The following is a 19,113-nucleotide window of genomic DNA, read 5'->3' on the forward strand; positions in this document are numbered from 1 at the left end:
TTTGTTTTTGGTGGCACATATGTTCCAATGATTGTTAATTCCTTTTTATTAATATGTATCTTAATATACAGTATTTCTGATTTTCCTTCCCCAAACTCCACTTGATTTACCACCATCTCTTTCCTTATCATCATGAATCCTCCTCCTCTTTTACCTACTCTGTCTCTCCTCCATATATTATACCTTTTATCTATGTCTATTTTTATTGCCTCATTTAACTTTGTTTCCACCAGGCAGACAATATCTGGTTCTTCTTTCTTTATGTAATCTCTTAATTCTAATTTACTTGATAAAACCCCATCTATGTTCATATACATAATTTTTAATCTCTTGTTCTTATCATTTTTAGTTAAACTTGCTCCATTCTTTTCTCTTCCTTCTCTTTTATATACCATTTCCTTATCCTGTCTCCTATAATTCTCCAAAAAATGCCGCCTTCTCCTCCTCTGACCTTTCATTATTTTTTTTCCCTTGCTTCTGCCACCAGTTCGTTGTGTCTCTTCCTTTCCTCCTCGTTTCTATTTTTCTTTATATATATATCTTTGCAACCTTCTGTGTTCTCTGAGTTTTTTCTTTCTATAAAGTATTTCTTCTGTTGCTGCTTGTGATTTTAGTAGTATCTTAATTGGTCTCACTGTTCCTTCTTGATATGGTTCCATTCTATGGATTTCTTCTACTTCTTCTTCTAAGTTCTGTCTATCCTCATCATTTAGATGTTTTAGTAGGTCTTTTACTGATTTAATTTTGTCCTTTTTCCTTCTGTGTGTGTGTGTGTGTGTGTGTGTGTGTGTGTGTGTGTGTGTGTGTGTGTGTGTGTGTGTGTGTGTGTATTTACCTAATTGTATTTACCTAATTGTAACATACGGAAAAGAGCTATGCTCGTGTTGTCCCGCTCCATATCTATTAATGTCCAGCTTTTCTTAAAATCATGAATATTCCTTGCGTTGACCACTTCCACGTCTAAACTATTCCATGCTTCCACCCTTCTATGAGGAAGCTATATTTTTCACATCTCTCCTATAAGTGGCCATTTTAGTTTTTTCCCATGCCCTCTCGACATTCTTCCATTCCACATACACAGATCTTCCCTATCCATTTTTCCATGCCAATCATCACTCTGTATATTGCTATCAGGTCTCCCCTTTCTCTTCTGTTTTCCAGGGTTGGAAGTTGCATTCTTTTCAGTCTGTCTTCATAAGTCAAATCTCTTAAGTCAGGCACCATTTTCGTTGCAGCCCTCTGTACTTTCTCTAGTTTCCTTATGTGTTTCTTTAAGTTCGAGCCCACTGTATTGTTGCATATTCAAGCCTCGGTCTTATCATTGCAGTAATTATTTTCTTCATCATTTCTTCATCTAGATATACGAACGCCACTCTTATGTTCCTCAATAAGTTCAATACTTCTCCAATTATTTTGTTTATATGTCTCTCTGGCGATAGGTCATTGGTAATTGTCACCCCAAGGTCTTTTTCTTCATGACTGGTTTTATGTCTTCATTTCCTATCTTGTACATACTCCTGATTCTTCTTTCACTCTTGCCAAACTCTATTTTCTTGCATTTTGTCGTGTTGAACTCCATTTGCCATGTACAGCTCCATTTCCATATTCTGTCCAAGTCTTCCTGGAGTAGTTCGCAATCTTTGTCACATCTCACTTTTCTTAACAATTTTGCATCGCCTGCAAATAGGCTCACATAACTGGACACCCCATCCACCATGTCATTTATGTAGACTGCGAACATTACTGGTGCCAACACTGATCCCTGTGGAACTCCACTCTCCACCAATCCCCATTCTGATGGTCTGTCCTTAATTATTGTTCTCATTTCTCTTCCTACCAAAAGTCTTCCATCCATTTTAGTAAACTGCCATGCACTCCTCCTACCATTTCAAGTTTCCAGATCAGTCTCTGGTGTGGTACCTTATCAAAGGCCTTTTTTAAATCCAGATATATTCCATCAGCCCAACCATCTCTTTCCTGTATTACATCTATCACCCTCGAATAGTAACATATCAGGTTTGTCGTGCATGAACGCCCTTTCCTAAAACCAAATTGACACTCACAAAGTATGTCATTTTTCTCCAAGAAGTCTGTCCATCTAGTCTTCACCACCCTCTCACACATCTTAGCTACCACACTTGTAAGTGACACTGGTCTATAGTTCAATGGGTCTCTTGTTACCTGATTTATAGATTGGGACAATGTTAGCTCTTTTCCAGTCTTGGGGCACTACACCTTCCTTAATGAGGCATCAATTACTTCACAAACTTTTTCTGCCAATTGCTCCTGCATTCTCTTAAAATCCATCCTGATACCCCATCAGGTCCCACAGCTTTTCTCACTTCTAAACTCCCATCATGTTCTTGATCTCCTCCACAGTTACTTGAAACTCCTTCATAATCCCTTTCTGTTCCATTACCAGTGGTTTGTCAAAAGCAGTCTCCTTTGTGAATACCTTCCGAAAGCATCCATTCATAGCCTCTGCCATTTCCTGGGATCTTCACTGCATACTCCATTTACTTCTAAACTTTCAATACTTTCTCTATTTTTGATGTTGTTGTTCACATGTCTGTAAAAAGCCTTGGTTGGTCTTTACATTTATCAATTATATCCTTTTCTTGTTTCTTTCTTTCTTCTCTTCTAATCAACACATATTCATTTCTTGCTCTTTTGTAACTTTCCCACTGCTTAATCCGTCTTTTCCTTCTCCACCTCTTCCATGCATCCTCTTTTCTTGTTCTAGCCTTTTCACATCTATCGTTAAACCAGTCCTGCTTTCCAACTTCTCTATGTTGTCTTATTGGTACAAATTTTTTCTCACCTTCTTTGTATATTTTTATAAATTCCTTCCACTTTTCATTTGCTCCCTTAGCACTCTTGAATTTCATCCAATTTGTCTCTTGAAAGAATTTCTTTAGGTTTCCAAAATCTGTCTTGGCATAATTCCATCTTCCCACTTTATATTCTTCATTTCTTCTAGATTTCTCTTCGTCTATCACCTTGAACTCCAAAACTGCATGATCACTCTTTGCTAAAGGGCACTCCACCCTCATCTCCTCAATGACCATTGGCTCTGTACTAAAGACCAAGTCCAGTCTTGACGATGCTCTCTCTCCTCCAAACCTAGTATCTTCTTTGACCCACTGAGTTAACACATTTTCCATTGCCAGTGTCAATAGTGTATTTCCCCATGTTGTCTCTGATCCTTCCATTGACCAGTCCTCCCAACACACCTCTTTACAATTAAAATCTCCCATCATTATAGTTCGTTCACAGCCACCCAACATTTCTTCCAGACATGTTCCTGTATCACTTATCATTTCTTCATATTCCTGTACTGACCATGCATTTGTCTTAGGTGGTACGTACACCACTATGTAGTGCCTCTTTTTCCTTCATTAGTTTCTGCTCTGATCTTTAGCACTTCTGCCTTTCCCATACCTTTTTCACTTGATCCACCTTTATATCTTTTTAACCAGCAACATCACTCCTCCTCCCATCTTACCTACTCTATTTCTTTTCCAAACGTTATATTTCCTTCTCCAACCTTCATCAGGTCTTCTCCTCTCTCAGTTTTGTTTCAGTAAGACCCACAATATCTGGGTTCTTGTCCCTCAAGTAATCGTTGAGTTCTAAAATCCCCGATATCACTCCATTTATGTTGGAATACATTACATTTCGCTCATATGTAAGTTTCTTTAGTCCTTTCTTGCTGTACTTTTCTGGGTTATGAACCACTTCCTCAGTCTCATATCCAAGATTCTCCAGAAAAACTCTTTCTTCTCCTCTTCTGTCCTCTCTTCATTTTTTTTCAAAGCCTCCTTTCTCAACTCATTTAAGCAAATTCATTTCTTTTAATCTCTCCTCATAGGTCATTTCTGCCAATTCCGGAACCATTTTTGTTGCCATTCTCTGCAATCTCTCCAACTTCCTTATATGCTTCTTTTTATAAGGGGACCAAACCACTCCAGCATATTCCAATCTTGGTCTAATTACCATACTAATTAATTTCTTCATCATATCTTTATCCATATAATGGAAGGCTAATCCAATATTTTTTATCAAATTATATGTTTCTCCAAACATCTTATCAATATGAGCCTCAAACTGCCCATGGTCTTGTATTATCACTCCCAAATCCTTTTCCTTTTCCACCTTTTTCAACACTACTTCTTCACCCATCTTATATGACCCTCTTGGCCGTCTTCCACTCTTTCCCATCTCCATCACATGACTTTTGCTCAGATTAAATTCCATTTGCCACCTCTTGCTCCACTCCCAAATCTTATCCAGGTCTGCCTGTAAAATTTCACAATCTTCTTCACTCTTCACACACCTACACAACTTCGCATCATCCGCAAACAAATTAATATAACTGTTTACTCCTCTGGCATGTCATTAATATATACCAGGAAAAGTATTGGTGCCAGCACTGAGCCTTGTGGGACTCCACTCTCCACCACCAACCAGTCCGACCTTGCATCCCTTATTACCGTTCTCATCTCCCTCCATCTCAAGTAGTTTTCCATCCACTTTAACACTTTTCCTTTCAGTCCTCCATAAATCTCTACTTTCCATAACAGTCTCTCGTGAGGTACCTTGTCAAAAGCTTTCTTTAAATCCAAATATACACAGTCCATCCATCCTCTCTCTCTGTATTTTGTCAACCACTCTTGAATAAAAGCTCAGTAGATTTGTTACACATGACCTCCCTTTCCTGAAGCCAAATTGATGATCCGATAATAACTTATGATCCTCCAGGAACCGTATCCAATATTTCTTTATCACCCTCTCACAAATCTTACCGACCACACTTGTTAGAGACACAGGTCTATAGTTAAGAGGCTCTTCCTTACTGCCTCCCTTATAAATGGGCACCACTTCAGCTCTCTTCCACTCTACTGGTACTTCCCTGTTTCTAATGAACACCTTATAATATCATATAATGGATCAATCAATTCTTCTCTACACTCCTTCAATAATTTTCCTGAAACTTCATCTGGTCCCATCGCTTTATCATCTTTAAGTTCCTCCAACATTTTATATAACTCCTTTTAGGTATCTTAATGTCCTCCATGTGCACATTTCCTTGTACATTCTGTGGCTTTACAAACATTGTTTCTTCAGTAAATACTTGCTGAAACCTATTATTTAGCAATTCCGCTATATTCTTAGGGTCATCTACTATCCCTTGCTCTCCTTTTAATCTTTCAATGGACTCTCTCTTTTAAGTTTACCATTTATGAACCTGTAAAACAATTTTGGATGTTCCTTACTCTTGTCTACAATATCTTTTTCAAATTTTCTTTCTTCCTCCCTCCTTACCCTCACATACTCATTTCTCGCCACTCTATAATTCTCCTTATTTAGTATATTCCTGCTCTTTTTCCATCTTTTCCAAGCCACATCTCTCTTTTCCTTAGCCTTAACACAAGTTGCATTAAACCAATCCTTTCTTCCTTCCTCTCTCGGTTTATACTTTGGTACAAATTTCATAACTCCTTCTTTATAATCTCATATTTCTTTTGCACTTCTCTGATTTGTAACATCTCCCAATCTAATTTTCTGAAATAATTTTTCAAACTTTCTGTGTCCATCTTTCTATAATTCAATCTACCACTCCTGTATGTCTCGTCCTTCCTTCGCTGTGTTGTTGCTATCTGCATTTCCATAGCCACATGATCACTCTTTCCCAAAGGACACTTGTATTGTATATCTCCACATAGGTACACTTCTCTTGTTAACACCAAATCCAGTCTAGCCGGTTCATCATCTCCTCTATATCTAGTATTTTCCTTCACCCTCTGTTCCATCATATTTTCCATCATTAGATTAAGAAATCTCTCTCCCATGCTTCTTCTCCAACACCACTTACTAGATTTTCCCAATCCACCTCCTTACAATTAAAATCTCCTACTAGTATCACCTTTCTTTTTCCAGATAATACACTTTCCAAACTCTGTAAAGTATCCTTGATCATATTGTCGTATTCCTTAATGTCCAAGAATTTGTTTTAGGAGGTACATAGGTCACCATGATTATTAATTCTTTTCCATCACTTTTTATCCTTATGCTTATCACTTCTGCGTTGTTCTTCCCATACCAAACCTTATCCACATTTATTTATTTCTTCGTCATAATCATAACTCCTCCTCCACCTTTACTCTCCCTATCCTTTCTCCATATATTATATTTATTATCCAAATTTATCTTTGTTTTTTCATGCAATTTTGTCTCAGTCAAACACACTATATCAGGCTTCTCCACTATCATATAGTCTTGCAATTCCAATCTACTTGACAGTATCCCATCTATATTAGTATACATTACGGTCCACCCACTGCTCCTCTAGGGGTTCCTCCGTATTCCTTCTTTCCACATACCACTTTCTGACTCTCTCTCCTATAACTCTCCAAAAACTTTCTCTTTCCTCCTCAGACCGCTCATCATTTTTCCTTCTCGCCTCTTCCACCAATTCCTTATATCTTCTCCTCTCTTCCTCATTTCTATTCTTTCTCACAAACACCTCTTTACAACCTTCTATCTCTCTTAACTTTGATGTTCTATATAGGACATCCTCCGCAGATTGTTGTGACTTCAGTACTACTTTAATCGGTCTGCTCACTCCTCCTTATACGGACCCAGTCTATGGATCTCTTCCACTTCTTCTTGTAGGTCTTTTTTCATCATCATTTAGATTTTTGAACAGATCTCTTACCGTTTTCAATTCTTCCTTAATTCTCTTAGGCTTATATGTTATATTTTGTTCTTTCATCCCAAATATTAACACACTCTTCTTCTTTTCTGCTATTTCCTTATCAATGTTTCCTTATTCTTCATTACATTAACCAGTTCCTTGGACCTTTCTTTTTTGTCTTCCTTCAACTGATCTTTAATTATTTCTTGTAATCCAACCATCTCTGCTTCCTCGACTCAGTCCATTGTGTTTTCTTCAGTTCCCATTCCTTTCAAGCCTTTCATTCTGCTCACTAATCATTTCCTTAAAGTCATCTTTCTCCTTTACTACTCTATCCATTTTCTCCTCCAACCATCTCTTGTATTTTTCAACCTCCACCTTCAAATGCATTCTCATCCACCAATCGTTTTCATTTTCCTCCAGTCTCTTAACTCTTTCCTTCAAAGCCTTGGAATTCTCTATCCTGCTCCTCCTCACTCCTCTGAACTTTTAATTCCTTCACTAACTCCTCAAATCTCTTCTCCAACATCACCAATCTACCTTGCAATGTTGCCCTGTTGAAGCTGGACTCATGCTTTGACTGGCCACTTTCGGCTTTGCTCCTGGGCCTCATCAACATATTTTGAATTTGGTAATTTATTCCTTACCGGTCTATCCATTTTTCTTACTTTTCCTGGGAACATGTGGGTGTGTGGTCACTGGGGCCAGGCCTGGTAGTTACGTGTGTGGTTGGATGCGTTGGCGGCTGCTATGGCTGGCCTTTGTGGGTTCCCGCTCTGTCGTTTGGAGTGTGGAGGTTCTCCCACCTCCGATCACTCCCTCTTCTTCTTCTGCAGCTGCTCCCATGTTCATATGGGGTCGCTGTTCCTCACTAGTCTTCTCCACAAGGCTCTGTCCCCAAACTCCTCTCCACTCAATCCTCTCTCCCTCAGGTCCTCTCCAATACGATCCTTCCATCTTTTCTTTGGCCTGCCACGTCGTCTTCTTCCTCCACTTCCATATCCAATATCCTTCTGCCGACATATCCTTCTTCTCGCCTTTTGATATGACCGAACCATCGCATTCTCCTTTCTTGTACTTTCTTTGTCACCTCCGTTACTTTGGCTGTTCCTCTTATAAAATTGTTTCTCACTTTATCCCTCCTTGTCACCCCAAGCATCCACCTTAACATTCTCATCTCAGCAACCTCCAACTTATTCTCCTGTGCTTTCTTTATTGGCCACGTCTCCGCACCATATAACATGGCAGGTCTAACCACCGATTTGAACACTTTTCCCTTTACTCTTGCACTAATTTTTCGGTCACAGAGCACTCCAGTTGTTCTTTTCCAATTCTTCCAGCCCGATTGGATACGGTGAATGATCTCTCCATCCAGGTTGCCGTCCGCTGATATATGAGAGCCCAAGTATCTGAACTCCTTCACACCCTTTAACTTCATATCTTGCATCCATACTTCACTCTCCTGTCGACCATTAAAATTCAGATACTCCGTCTTCTCCTGCTAATTCTCAAACCTCTCTCCTCCAATGCTCGTCGCCATCTCTCCAACTTTCTCTCCACACCATCTCTACTTTCATCCACCAAGACGATGTCATCCGCGAACAACATAGTCCACGGTGCCTCCTCCTTTATATTTTGAATACTGTCATCCATGAGTAGGTTGAACAGATATGGGCTCAGAGAAGATCCCTGGTGCAGGCCCACTCTCACACAGAACTCCTCTGTTGCTCCCACACTGCTCCTTACCCTCGTCCTTGAGCCTTCGTACATGTCCTGGATCACTCTCACATACTTCTCTGATGCTCCTTTTCTTCTCATACTAGCCCAAACTTCCTGGCGTGGTACTCTATCATAAGCTTTTTCCAAATCAATGAAAATAAGGTGTAACTCTCTTTGTTTCTCCCCATACTTCTCCAGCAGTTGTCTTAGCGCAAAGATTGCATCGGTAGTACTTCTCCCGGCATAAAACCAAATTGTTCTTCTCCCACCTGTGTTTCTCCCTTACTCTTCTCTCAATTATCCTTTCGTACAGCTTCATTGTATGCGACATTAATTTAATTCCTCTGTAATTTTTACAGTCCTGTATGTCTCCTTTCTCTTTGTATATTGGGACAATATCGCTGCATCTCCATGCATTTGGGATTTTCTCCTTCTCATAGATCTTATTTACCAACCAACACAGCCACTCAAGCCCTTCCTCTTCTAAACTCTTCCACACCTCTACAGGTATGTTATCCGGCCCTGTTGCCTTCCCATCGTTCATCCTCCTCAAGGCTTGTTTGACTTCCTCCCTTGAAATTGCTGTTGTTCTCCTGTCATTTGGTTCCCCATCCTCCATCACTCCTCTTGGGTTTTCCTCATTCAAAAGTGTCTTGAAATATTCTTTCCATCGCTCTTTTATTTCATTGTCATCAATTAGAACTCTACCTTCCTTATTTTTAACCTGCTTGATATGCGTAAAATCCTTTGTTGACTTCTCTCTCTGTCTTGCTAGTGCAAATATCCTCTTCTCTGCTTCCCTGGTTTCTAATTTATCGTACATGCCTTCCCTTGCTCTAGCTTTCGCTTGTGCTACTGACCTCTTAGCTTCTTTATTTGCTTCTCTATAGGCTCTTTCTGTTTCTTCATTTCCCATTCTGTCATATGTTTTCTTTGCCTCCTTCTTTGCCTTAACTTTCTCTCTCACCTCATTATTCCACCACCAAGATTCCTTATCCTGCGGGGCGTCCTTGCCTGATGTTTTCCCAAATACTTCTTCCCCTATCTCAATTATGTGGCTGCTGCTTGTTGTCCACCATGTGTCTGGATCTTCAGCTTCTACCATACTGTCCAGCACTTTGGTTTTAAACTCCGCTTTCAACGCCTCATCCTTCAACCTCCACCATTTAATTCTTGATGTTCGTTGTTGTCTTCCCCTTCTTTCCTCTTTCATCTCGTAGTCTATCACGATCAGCCTGTGTTGAGGTGCGACACTCTCGCCATTGATAACCTTGAAATTCTTTATTTCCTTCAAGTTATTTCTCCTACACATTAAGAAATCAATCTGACTTTTTCTTCCTCCACTGCAATATGTCCAAATCTGATTTTCCTGTTTCTTATAAAAAGTATTCAAGATTGCCATGTCGAAAGCCACTGCAAAATCCACCACATTTTCACCTTCTTCATTTCTCTCTCCCACACCCCATCCACCATGTATTCTCTCAATAACATTTCTATTTCTTCCCACATGGCCATTCAGATCACCACCAAGGATGATTCTCTCTTCCTCTCCCATCCCTGTGATTTGTGCATCCATCTTTTCCCAAAAATCCTCTTTCTCCTCACTACTACAGCCGACTTGTGGTGCGTAGGCACTGATGATGTTAATTGTGTCTTTTCCATACATTAGCTTAATGCTCATTACTCTGTCACTGCACCTGTTTACATTTACAATGAGTTTCTTCCACTCAGCATCCAATACCACTCCCACACCTCCTCTTCCTTCCTTGTTTGCTCCACTGTAAAAGAGCTTGTACCCATCTCCCAGTTCTCTGGCCTTGTTACCTCGCCATCTAGTCTCCTGGACACAAAGGATGTTAATTTTCTCCTCTTCATCACATCCGCTACTTCTCTACTCCTTCCCGTCATGCTCCCCACATTTAAGGAACCAAATCTTTGGGCTATCTTCTTTGGCCGTGCCCGCCCAGGACACGGTAGCCTTCTCCCACTTATCGCAGCAGTCAGGCGAGGCTCCTGCGCGTCGCATACAGGGGACGCCCTAGCTGTATTCTCATACTCTTGACTTCGCTCCATGGTTTTGGCACAGGTTTTTACAGCTGGATGCCCTTCCTACCGCTAACTACCTACCCCATTTATCCGTTTTATCTAGGTAATTTTTCCAAGTTTGAAAGCCCCGCCGTATCACGCAAGCCGACAGGCTTTTGAATACACCAGGAGCTGCCAATACTAAGGCCTGCCTCAGAAGAAATCGTGGGACACCTGTGGAATCAAGATCAAGATCAAGATCAAGCCTCACGTGGACAACATGCGCACCACTCACTCCCCTGTTCAAAACATTAACAGCATCAACAACAGCTCATCTTCCCTTGCTCAACTTACCACCAAAACGTCCTGCAATGTGGCCTAGCGTTCCTAAGAAGACCAGGAAGTCTCTTACTCTCAAAGTGAAGGTGGATATTATTCACAGACACGAGAGGCGAGAAAACTATAGCAATGCTCGCCACCATCTTGCCTACATTTACTGTCTCTACTATTTTCAAGTCAGCAGACTCTATTAAGAAGGCTGATGAGACTGTATCTTCCTTGCAAGCTAAAAGAACCACCTGAACTTGTGACTCTACAATGGATAAAATGGAAAGCCTTGTGGAAATGTGGTACATAAGTTTTGTATGTGATACAATGATGCGCCCTTTGTTTACATTCCACAGGTTGCCGGTTAGTATCTTTCCCATTTCACTCTCCCTCCCTTCATAAATTTAAGATCATCAACATTATAAAGTTACGTACATACATACATTAGTGTACATTATAATGACTTAAATTAAACTGCCAAATGTTTAACTTCATAATTTTTACTTTCATTAAACCTTTCACTGTACTATGATGCACTCTCGCTTTGTTTACTCTTAATGGAAGTTTAAGTCAGGGGTTAAAGTTGTTATAATCTGTTTGCTTAACGAAGTTTCGCTTAACAAAGTGTTTTTAGGAACATAACCTCTTCGTTAAGGGGGGTTGCCTGTATTTGTTTGGTCACATTATAACAAAAACGCGTAAATCAAACACATGTAAATCGAGAGTTACCTGAACTATTCATCGCAGAAGAGCTCATTGATGACATCTTTAGTAGACACTGTAGACATTATTCATAGAAGAAATAACATTTTAAGTAGGCAAGAGGAGAGAGATCAGAGACTAAGTCCTGTGAGAGGTTTGTTTACAAGATTGTCCCCATGCAAGGGGGCAAGCGATTCACTTCATGTGTAATTCCCTCACCACCATCTATGTGTGCTGTAAAACTCACCACTAAAAGACGTGTAATATCAATTTAGTTCAATTTTTATTAACTCAGGTAAGTATCTGAGCTCTTAAAACAGATTATAATTATTTACATTATTTCCTACAGAGAAAACAATTTTGGATATTGACCAATTTCATCCTCAAACAACTTTCTGGAATGGACTGTGTTTGAGTTCTGAGGGTCTTTTGTACTACAAATGTATGAAATAAATTTATCTATAGACAAGAATTGAATGAATGAAATAGAATGTAGTTTATAGGGAAAAGATACGCATTTATTGTTAGTCAACAGCATCATATTGTTTTAGAACTCACCTTATTGGCTTCAACACTGCTTTCTGGCCACCCTTGAGAAGTAGAGAGATCTTAAGTTGACTGCCCTTGTAGCCAACGTCAGCAAATACAATGGGGGCAGTTGCCAGAGCTCCTAATACATCTCCAAGCCCATGAGCAGAACCTGGAACCAGCGACCTGGGATTTGCCCACTGTAAGAATTTTGTATTCATATTATAACCATAATCTTCAGTCATTAATAATATGAACAATATACATATGACATGTAAAAATTCTCAGAAATACAACTATGTCTATGAAGTGCATGAAAACCATAAAAATAAACACTACATATTGCTGTTCATTCATATAATGAGACAAACTAGTATTTCATATACACAACATAGAGTAAACCCTCTATAAATTAAACATGTATAAGTCAGATATTAGATAACCATGTTCTATATAGCCAATAGATTATTTTCATCTGAACTGGATGGCAGCGATATATGTGGTGGGTATGGTCTAGTTCCTCCATTCTAAAAGCCTGCTCTAGAAAAAGTCTGGCAGGATATGGAGTATTTTGCAGTGCAGTGGAATTATGATGTCAGCGATGGCTTATGGAAGTTCACAGATGATTGTACACACTCTATGAGTACACTACTCCTACATTCCTTTCTCCCAAAATTGTGCTCTGGAAAATTCCATAGGGTTACAGAGGGTTCCACGTTGCTGTATCAGACATCATTATTCTGTCTTTATATCAATCATCATTATTCTCTTCCTGTATCAGTCATCATTATTCTTCCTTCATCATACAAAATACCCTGTGTTCCTTTTCTCTCTCTCTCTCTCTCTCTGTCCATCTACATATGTGTTTCTAAAAATAGGTCACATTTCCTCTCTCTCTTCTGCCCTGCTACCTCAGCACCTCCAGGGAATACAGCTGCCAGTCCCTCCTTACTCTCTCTGTGACCTTTCATTATTCAAGCCTTGCCCTGTCATTGCTCAATTCTAGCATCTCCTCATTGGCCAAAAATTGTCAAATTCTGCCTTCTCATTGGTCAGCTCTCATCTCTCTGTGTCCTCATCCTGATCTACTTCGCTTCACATAAAAGCGAATGAAGAACAGGAAAATAACTTTAAAAAACTGAGAGAAAGGATAAAAAAAAGTGGAAGAAAACAAAGCTAGACTAAGAGCAGAAAACAAAGAACTGAAAAAGGAAGTAGCTAACTACAAGAAACAAATGGAAGAAGGACTCGGTAAAGCCGAGAAAGAAAAAGAGAAGCTGAAAGATCTAGTAAACAAAGAAGAGTAAAGAGTACAGAACGTGATTAAAAAAGAAGTACAAGCACGGAGAGTCCAAGATAAGAAAGATAAGGATGATTTTCAGATGGTGATTCAAGAACATCTAAAAGAAAGAGATGAAAATATGACAAAATGATAGGAGTTCTCAAGAAAAAAGAAAATCTAGTTAGGGAAATTGCAGAAAAAAAAGTGTAATCGTATTTGAACTAAAAGAAAAAAATGTAAAATATAGACCAAGAAGAGAAAAAGAAGAAATGAAATCAGTCAAAGACCTAATAAAAAATCTAAACGACGAAGATAGGCAGAACTTAGAACAGGAAGTAGAAGAAATACACAGAATGGGACCATATTAAGAAGGAACAACGAGACCAATTAAGATACTACTAAAATCACAAGTAGCAACTGAAGAAATATTATATAGAACAACTAAACTCAGAGATACAGAAGGTTGCAAAGATATATATATATATATATATATATATATATATATATATATATATATATATATATATATATATATATATATATATGTATATAAATAGAAATGACGAAGAAAGGAAGAGATAAAACGAACGGGCGGCAGCAGTAAGGGAAAAAAAAATAATGAAAGGTCAGAGGAGGAAAAAAAAGGCATTTTTTGGAGAATTCTAGGAGACAGGATAAGGAAATGGTATATAAAAGAGAAGGAAGAGGAAAAAGTGGAACAAGTTTATCTAAAAGTGACAAAGGCAAGAGATTAAAAATAATTTATATGAACATAGACAGGGTTACATAAAGAAAGAAGAACCGGATATAATATGCCTAGCTGAAACCAAACTAAATGAGGCAATCAAAATAGACTTGGATATTAGGTATAATGCATGGAGGAGAGACAGAGGGGGTAAAACAGGAGGAGGAGTCATGATAATGTTAAGGAAGGAGATAGTGGTAAACCAAGTGGAATGTGGGGAAGGAAAAGCAGAAGTACTGTATGTTAAGATGCATATTAATAAAAAAAGAGTTAACAATCATTGGAACATATGTGCCACCAAAAACAAATTCATGGACCAATCAAGAATATAAAGACATGATAGATGACACAATAAGGAGTCTTATGAGAATCATTAAAGGAAGGAGAAAAGTGATATTAGTAGGAGATTTCAACTGTAAAGAAGTGGACTGGGAAAATTATGAAAGTGGTATGGGGGAGGAAGCCTGGGGAGAAAGATTCCTGAACCTAATGATAGATAATATGATGCTCCAAAGAGTAAAGGAAAACACAAGATTCAGAGGAAATGACGAGCCGGCGAGATTGGACCTAGTTTTTACAAGGGGTATACAAATGAATGATGATATAAGATATAAGTGCCCATTGGGGAAAAGTGACCATTTAATAATAAAAATGAATATAGAAGAGGGAAAGGAAGATAGAGACGAATCATACAAAGGACACTGATTAAATTATAGAAAGGCTGATATTGAGAATCTCAAGACCTACTTCAAATACATTAACTGGCAGATGATGGAAAACTCAGTGACAGTGCAAGAGAAATATAACTTATTTTTGGAAACATACAAAACAGGAGTCAGGGAATATGTCCCAAAATATAGACCTAAAGAAGAAGGAAAAAAAGATTGGTTTAACACAAGGTGTTCTAGGGCAAAGGAGAAAAGAGACGGAGCATGGAAAAGGTGGAGGAGAAATAGAAGTCCAGTAAATAAGGAAAACTTCATGGCAGCGAGAAATGAATATGTTAAGGTGAGGAAGGAATAGGAAAAGAACTTTGAAAAGGACATTGTCAAAAAATGTAAGGAGCAACCGAAATTGTTCTACAGATTCATAAATGGAAAAATTAGGCAAAAAAGAAACAATGAAAATGTTAAAAGGAGAGAACGGGATGGTGGTACAAATTTGAAAGGCCACAGGGTAATAGAGAGACCGTCTATATGAAAGAGGTTAAAGTAACCAAGCTTGAAATAAAAGTTAATGAAGGAATTGGATGAAGAGAAGGCAATGAGACCAGATGAAGTCTCAGGAAGAATACTGAAAGAATGTAGGGAAAAGAACTAGCAAGTCCTATATACAACATCATAAAATGCTCAATAGAAAATGGAACAGTACCAGTAGAATGGAAAAGAGCTGAGGTGATTCCCATATATAAGAAAGGATGGAAGGAAGAACCTTTAAATTACAGACTGGTACCACTAACTAGTGTAATATGTGAGATGTGTGAAAGAATAGTAAAGAAACAATGGATCGAGTTCCATGAAGACAACAAATTAATATCAAATAGCCAATTTGGTTTTAGAAAAAGACGGTCGTGTGTAACAAAATTATTGAGTTTCTACTCTAGGATAGTTGATAGACTACAAGAGAGAGAGGGATGGATTGACTGTATTTATTTGGATTTAAAAAAGGCATTTGATAAAGTGCCATATACAAAATTACTGTGGAAGTTAGAGGAGAAGGGTGGCTTAAAAGGAAGCACATTGAGATGGATAGAAAATTATTTGAGGGGGAGAGAAATAAGGACGGTAGTTAAAGATATGAAGTCCAAGTGGAGAGCAGTAGAAAGCAGAGTGCCGCAGGGGTCAGTATTGGCGCCAATACTTTTTCTCATATATATAAACGACATGCCAGAAGGAGTGAACAGCTACATAAATCTGTTTTGCAGATGATACAAAACTGTGCAGTTATAAAGCAAAAAGAGGATTGTGAAATACTGCAGGAAGACCTAAATAAGATCTGGGAATAGAGTAAAAACAGGGAGCAGGAAGACCTAAATAAGATCTGGGAATGGAGTAAAAACTGGGAAATGGAATTCAATGTCAATAAAAGCCATGTCATGGAAATGGGAAAGAGTGAAAGATGACCAGTGGGAATCTATAAGATGAGAGATGGAGTAGAACTTGAGAAAGTAAAAAAGGAAAAGGATTTGGCAGTGACGATGGAAGAAAATAATCAACCGGCAAGCCATATTGATAGAATTTTCAGAGAGACATATAATTTGCTAAGGAATATTGGAATAGCATTTCACTACATGGACAAAGAAATGATGAAGAAACTGATAAGTACTATTATAAGACCCAGATTGGAATATGCAGTAGTGTGGACCCCTCACAAAAAGAAACACACAGGGAAGCTGGAGAGACTACAAAAAATGGCTACAAGAAGGGTCTCAGAACTTGAAGGGATGACATACGAGGAGAGACTAAAGGCTATGGATCTTCCAACGTTGGAACAGAGAAGGGAAAGAGGGGATCTCATGCAAGTTTATAAATTGATCAACAGAATGGACCAAATGGACAATGAGTATCTCATCCTGAGAGAAGAATATGCCAGTCGAAGCACAAGATCGCATAGTAAGAAACTGAGGAAGGGAAGATGTCTAAGAGATATTAAAAAGTATAGTTTCCCGTAAAGATGTGTTGAGACGTGGAACAGTTTGAATGAAGAAGTAGTGTCTGCAACGAGTGTACACAGTTTTAAGGAAAGATTGGATAAGTGTAGATATGGAGACAGGGCCACATGAGCATAAAGCCCAGGCCCTCTAAAACTACAACTAGGTAAATACAACTAGGTAAATACACACATAGAGAAATACAAACGAATACACAAAAGCACAGGTAAATGCACAAGTCTTTAGTATGCGAGTGAGCAAGACATGGCGACTTGTCCTCTCACTTCTTTCTCTTTGACTCTCTCTAAGAGAAGGAGTGTAGTAGGACCTTGAGTCCGCCACCCACCTAGCTGTCACATCCAGTAGCAGTGGTGACTTATTAGCAAAAATTATACTCTATTACTACGTACTATGGACTTGACATTCTGTATCATACTAATTACTTAGGCATTATCATCAATTCATTTTTATCACTACAGAATATCTGAATTCTACTTAGCAGAATAACTTGCAGAATGAGATACCGGATGTAATAAATTCTATTTCTAAGTATCTGAAGTATTGGTAGTATCAGCAGAAAATATGCCGATGCCAATACTGATACCAATATCCATTAAATGGGTCAATACTGCCGATACCAATAGCAACACATCAGTACATCTCTACACAAAACATAAGAACATAAGAACAAAAGAAAATGAGTGAAGCTGCAAGAGGCTGTCTGACCTACATTTGGCAGTCCCTGTATGAGCAAAGCTACTTAATTGCAACTATCATCCCCATCCATAAATTTATCTAATCTTCCTTTAAAGCTCCCTATTGACTCACCACTACCAACATGATTATTGAGTCAGTTCCATTCATCAGCCACTCTGTTAGAAAACTAGTTATTTCCAATTTCTTTCCTCAATCTGAATTTCACAAGCTTAATCATGCTATTAGGTATGTATTTATGGATACCATTCTCACACCAAATTTCTCTCCTCCAACAATCTTCAAATCATGTTATAAATATAATAACAGCTCAAAACACAAAATTTGCAATGAAAATATACAATTGAAAGATTACAGAAAACATGCTAAATACACCAATGTTGGTAGCAATATCCTTACTGATTCTGCCACTAGACTGTAACAAGCACCATGCAAACACTGGCTAAGTACTAAATTAGCCTTTGTTGCAGGTGAATTGTCCATATTTTGTGTCATCATCATAATATTTTGCACAATGACAACACACCATCATTAAACCACATAAACTATGATAAAAAGATTGTTATTTCAATATGTAAGCACATTGAATTATTGAAAATTCAGTGTAGTAAATCAAAGTGATTTTACTATGAAAAATTAAATTAAATCTTATGAAAACATTGCATAATGTAATTTCTTAAATATTACACACATATTAATGTAATATGTAATTACATACATATTAATGTAACATTCAGATAAGTTGGAGGGCAGAGGTGGAGGGAAACACACGTGTAAGGAGTTAAATTTATGTTTGCTGACCAGTTTTGCCTGCAGCTTCTTCAGGAGAACTGAATTTGCTCCAGTCCAGATCCCTCCTTGGGATGGCAGTGACTCAGGATGCACTGCCAAACCCAAATTCAGGTCACCTGTAACCTGGAATCACAGAGTGCTGCAGCTGGATCCACCAACACAACATCCCCTGACCTCTTGTTTATGTTCTTCTTTCTGCTAATGTACAATGCCTCCAGCACCTTCCTTTTCTTTTTTTTTGCACAGGCCACAGTGCAGGACCTTGGTATCCTTTCAGTTAGACAAATGCCCCACCTTATCTATGTGGTTTACCAGGGTGCTAGATGAGTGGTGGTGCCTCACATTGGCAAGATGTTCTTTCACTCTGGTAACCAAACCCCCTGCTAGTCTCCCCATAGTAGCTGGAACCACATCCTCCACATGGAATCTCATAAACAATGCTGTCAGGGCTGCTCCTCTTCTTGGCATGAAGCACTCTTTGTAGATGTCACTCAATAGAAGAAGTGGTTCAGCACATAAGTAACACATTCACCAAGTTAGGATACCTGAAGGGCCTCCTACCAGACCTGAAGGACAAGGCATGCAGGATCCTGGAGAGGAGAGATAGAGAGGAGGAACAGAAGAAATATCTCATTCTCCCAGAATGCGAGCTAACACAGATACATGGTGCTCCCCTCCACCATGCTCGCTATAGCATAGTAGTCACAGGAAAGCAGGATCGAGGAATTGCTTTGTGCCAAGCAGAGGAGCAGCCCTGACAGCATTGTTTATGAGCCTCCATGTGGAGGATGCGACTCTGGCTACTACAGGGAGACCAGCAGGAGGTTTGGTTACCAGGGTGAAAGAGCATCATGCCAATGTGAGGCACCACCGCTCATCTAGCACCCTGGTAAACCACATAGATAAGGCGGGGCATCTGCCTAACTGGAAGG

General features: G+C 38.9%; 2 protein-coding genes across 4 annotated transcripts in view; both read right to left on the reverse strand.

The window, feature by feature from the left end:
• Positions 1-8,515, reverse strand: part of LOC123501741 — a 10,464-nt gene extending 1,949 nt beyond the window's left edge. Inside the window, exons 1-2 of the mRNA XM_045250747.1 lie at positions 8,212-8,515; positions 7,980-8,083 (exon numbers count right to left, since the gene is read on the reverse strand). Of these exons, the coding sequence (XP_045106682.1) occupies positions 7,980-8,083; positions 8,212-8,515 (408 nt within the window). The remainder of the gene's footprint in view (positions 1-7,979; positions 8,084-8,211) is intronic.
• Positions 8,516-11,736: 3,221 nt separating this feature from the next.
• The window catches only part of LOC123501434, a 97,641-nt gene continuing 90,264 nt past the window's right edge, over positions 11,737-19,113 (reverse strand). For all 3 annotated transcript variants that reach the window (XM_045250260.1, XM_045250261.1, XM_045250262.1), the window contains one exon: positions 11,737-12,198. In XM_045250260.1, coding sequence (XP_045106195.1) covers positions 12,025-12,198 — 174 coding nt within the window. In that variant the 3' untranslated portion in view covers positions 11,737-12,024. The remainder of the gene's footprint in view (positions 12,199-19,113) is intronic.

Source organism: Portunus trituberculatus, chromosome 9, assembly GCF_017591435.1.
Source record: "Portunus trituberculatus isolate SZX2019 chromosome 9, ASM1759143v1, whole genome shotgun sequence".
Taxonomy (NCBI): domain Eukaryota; kingdom Metazoa; phylum Arthropoda; class Malacostraca; order Decapoda; family Portunidae; genus Portunus; species Portunus trituberculatus.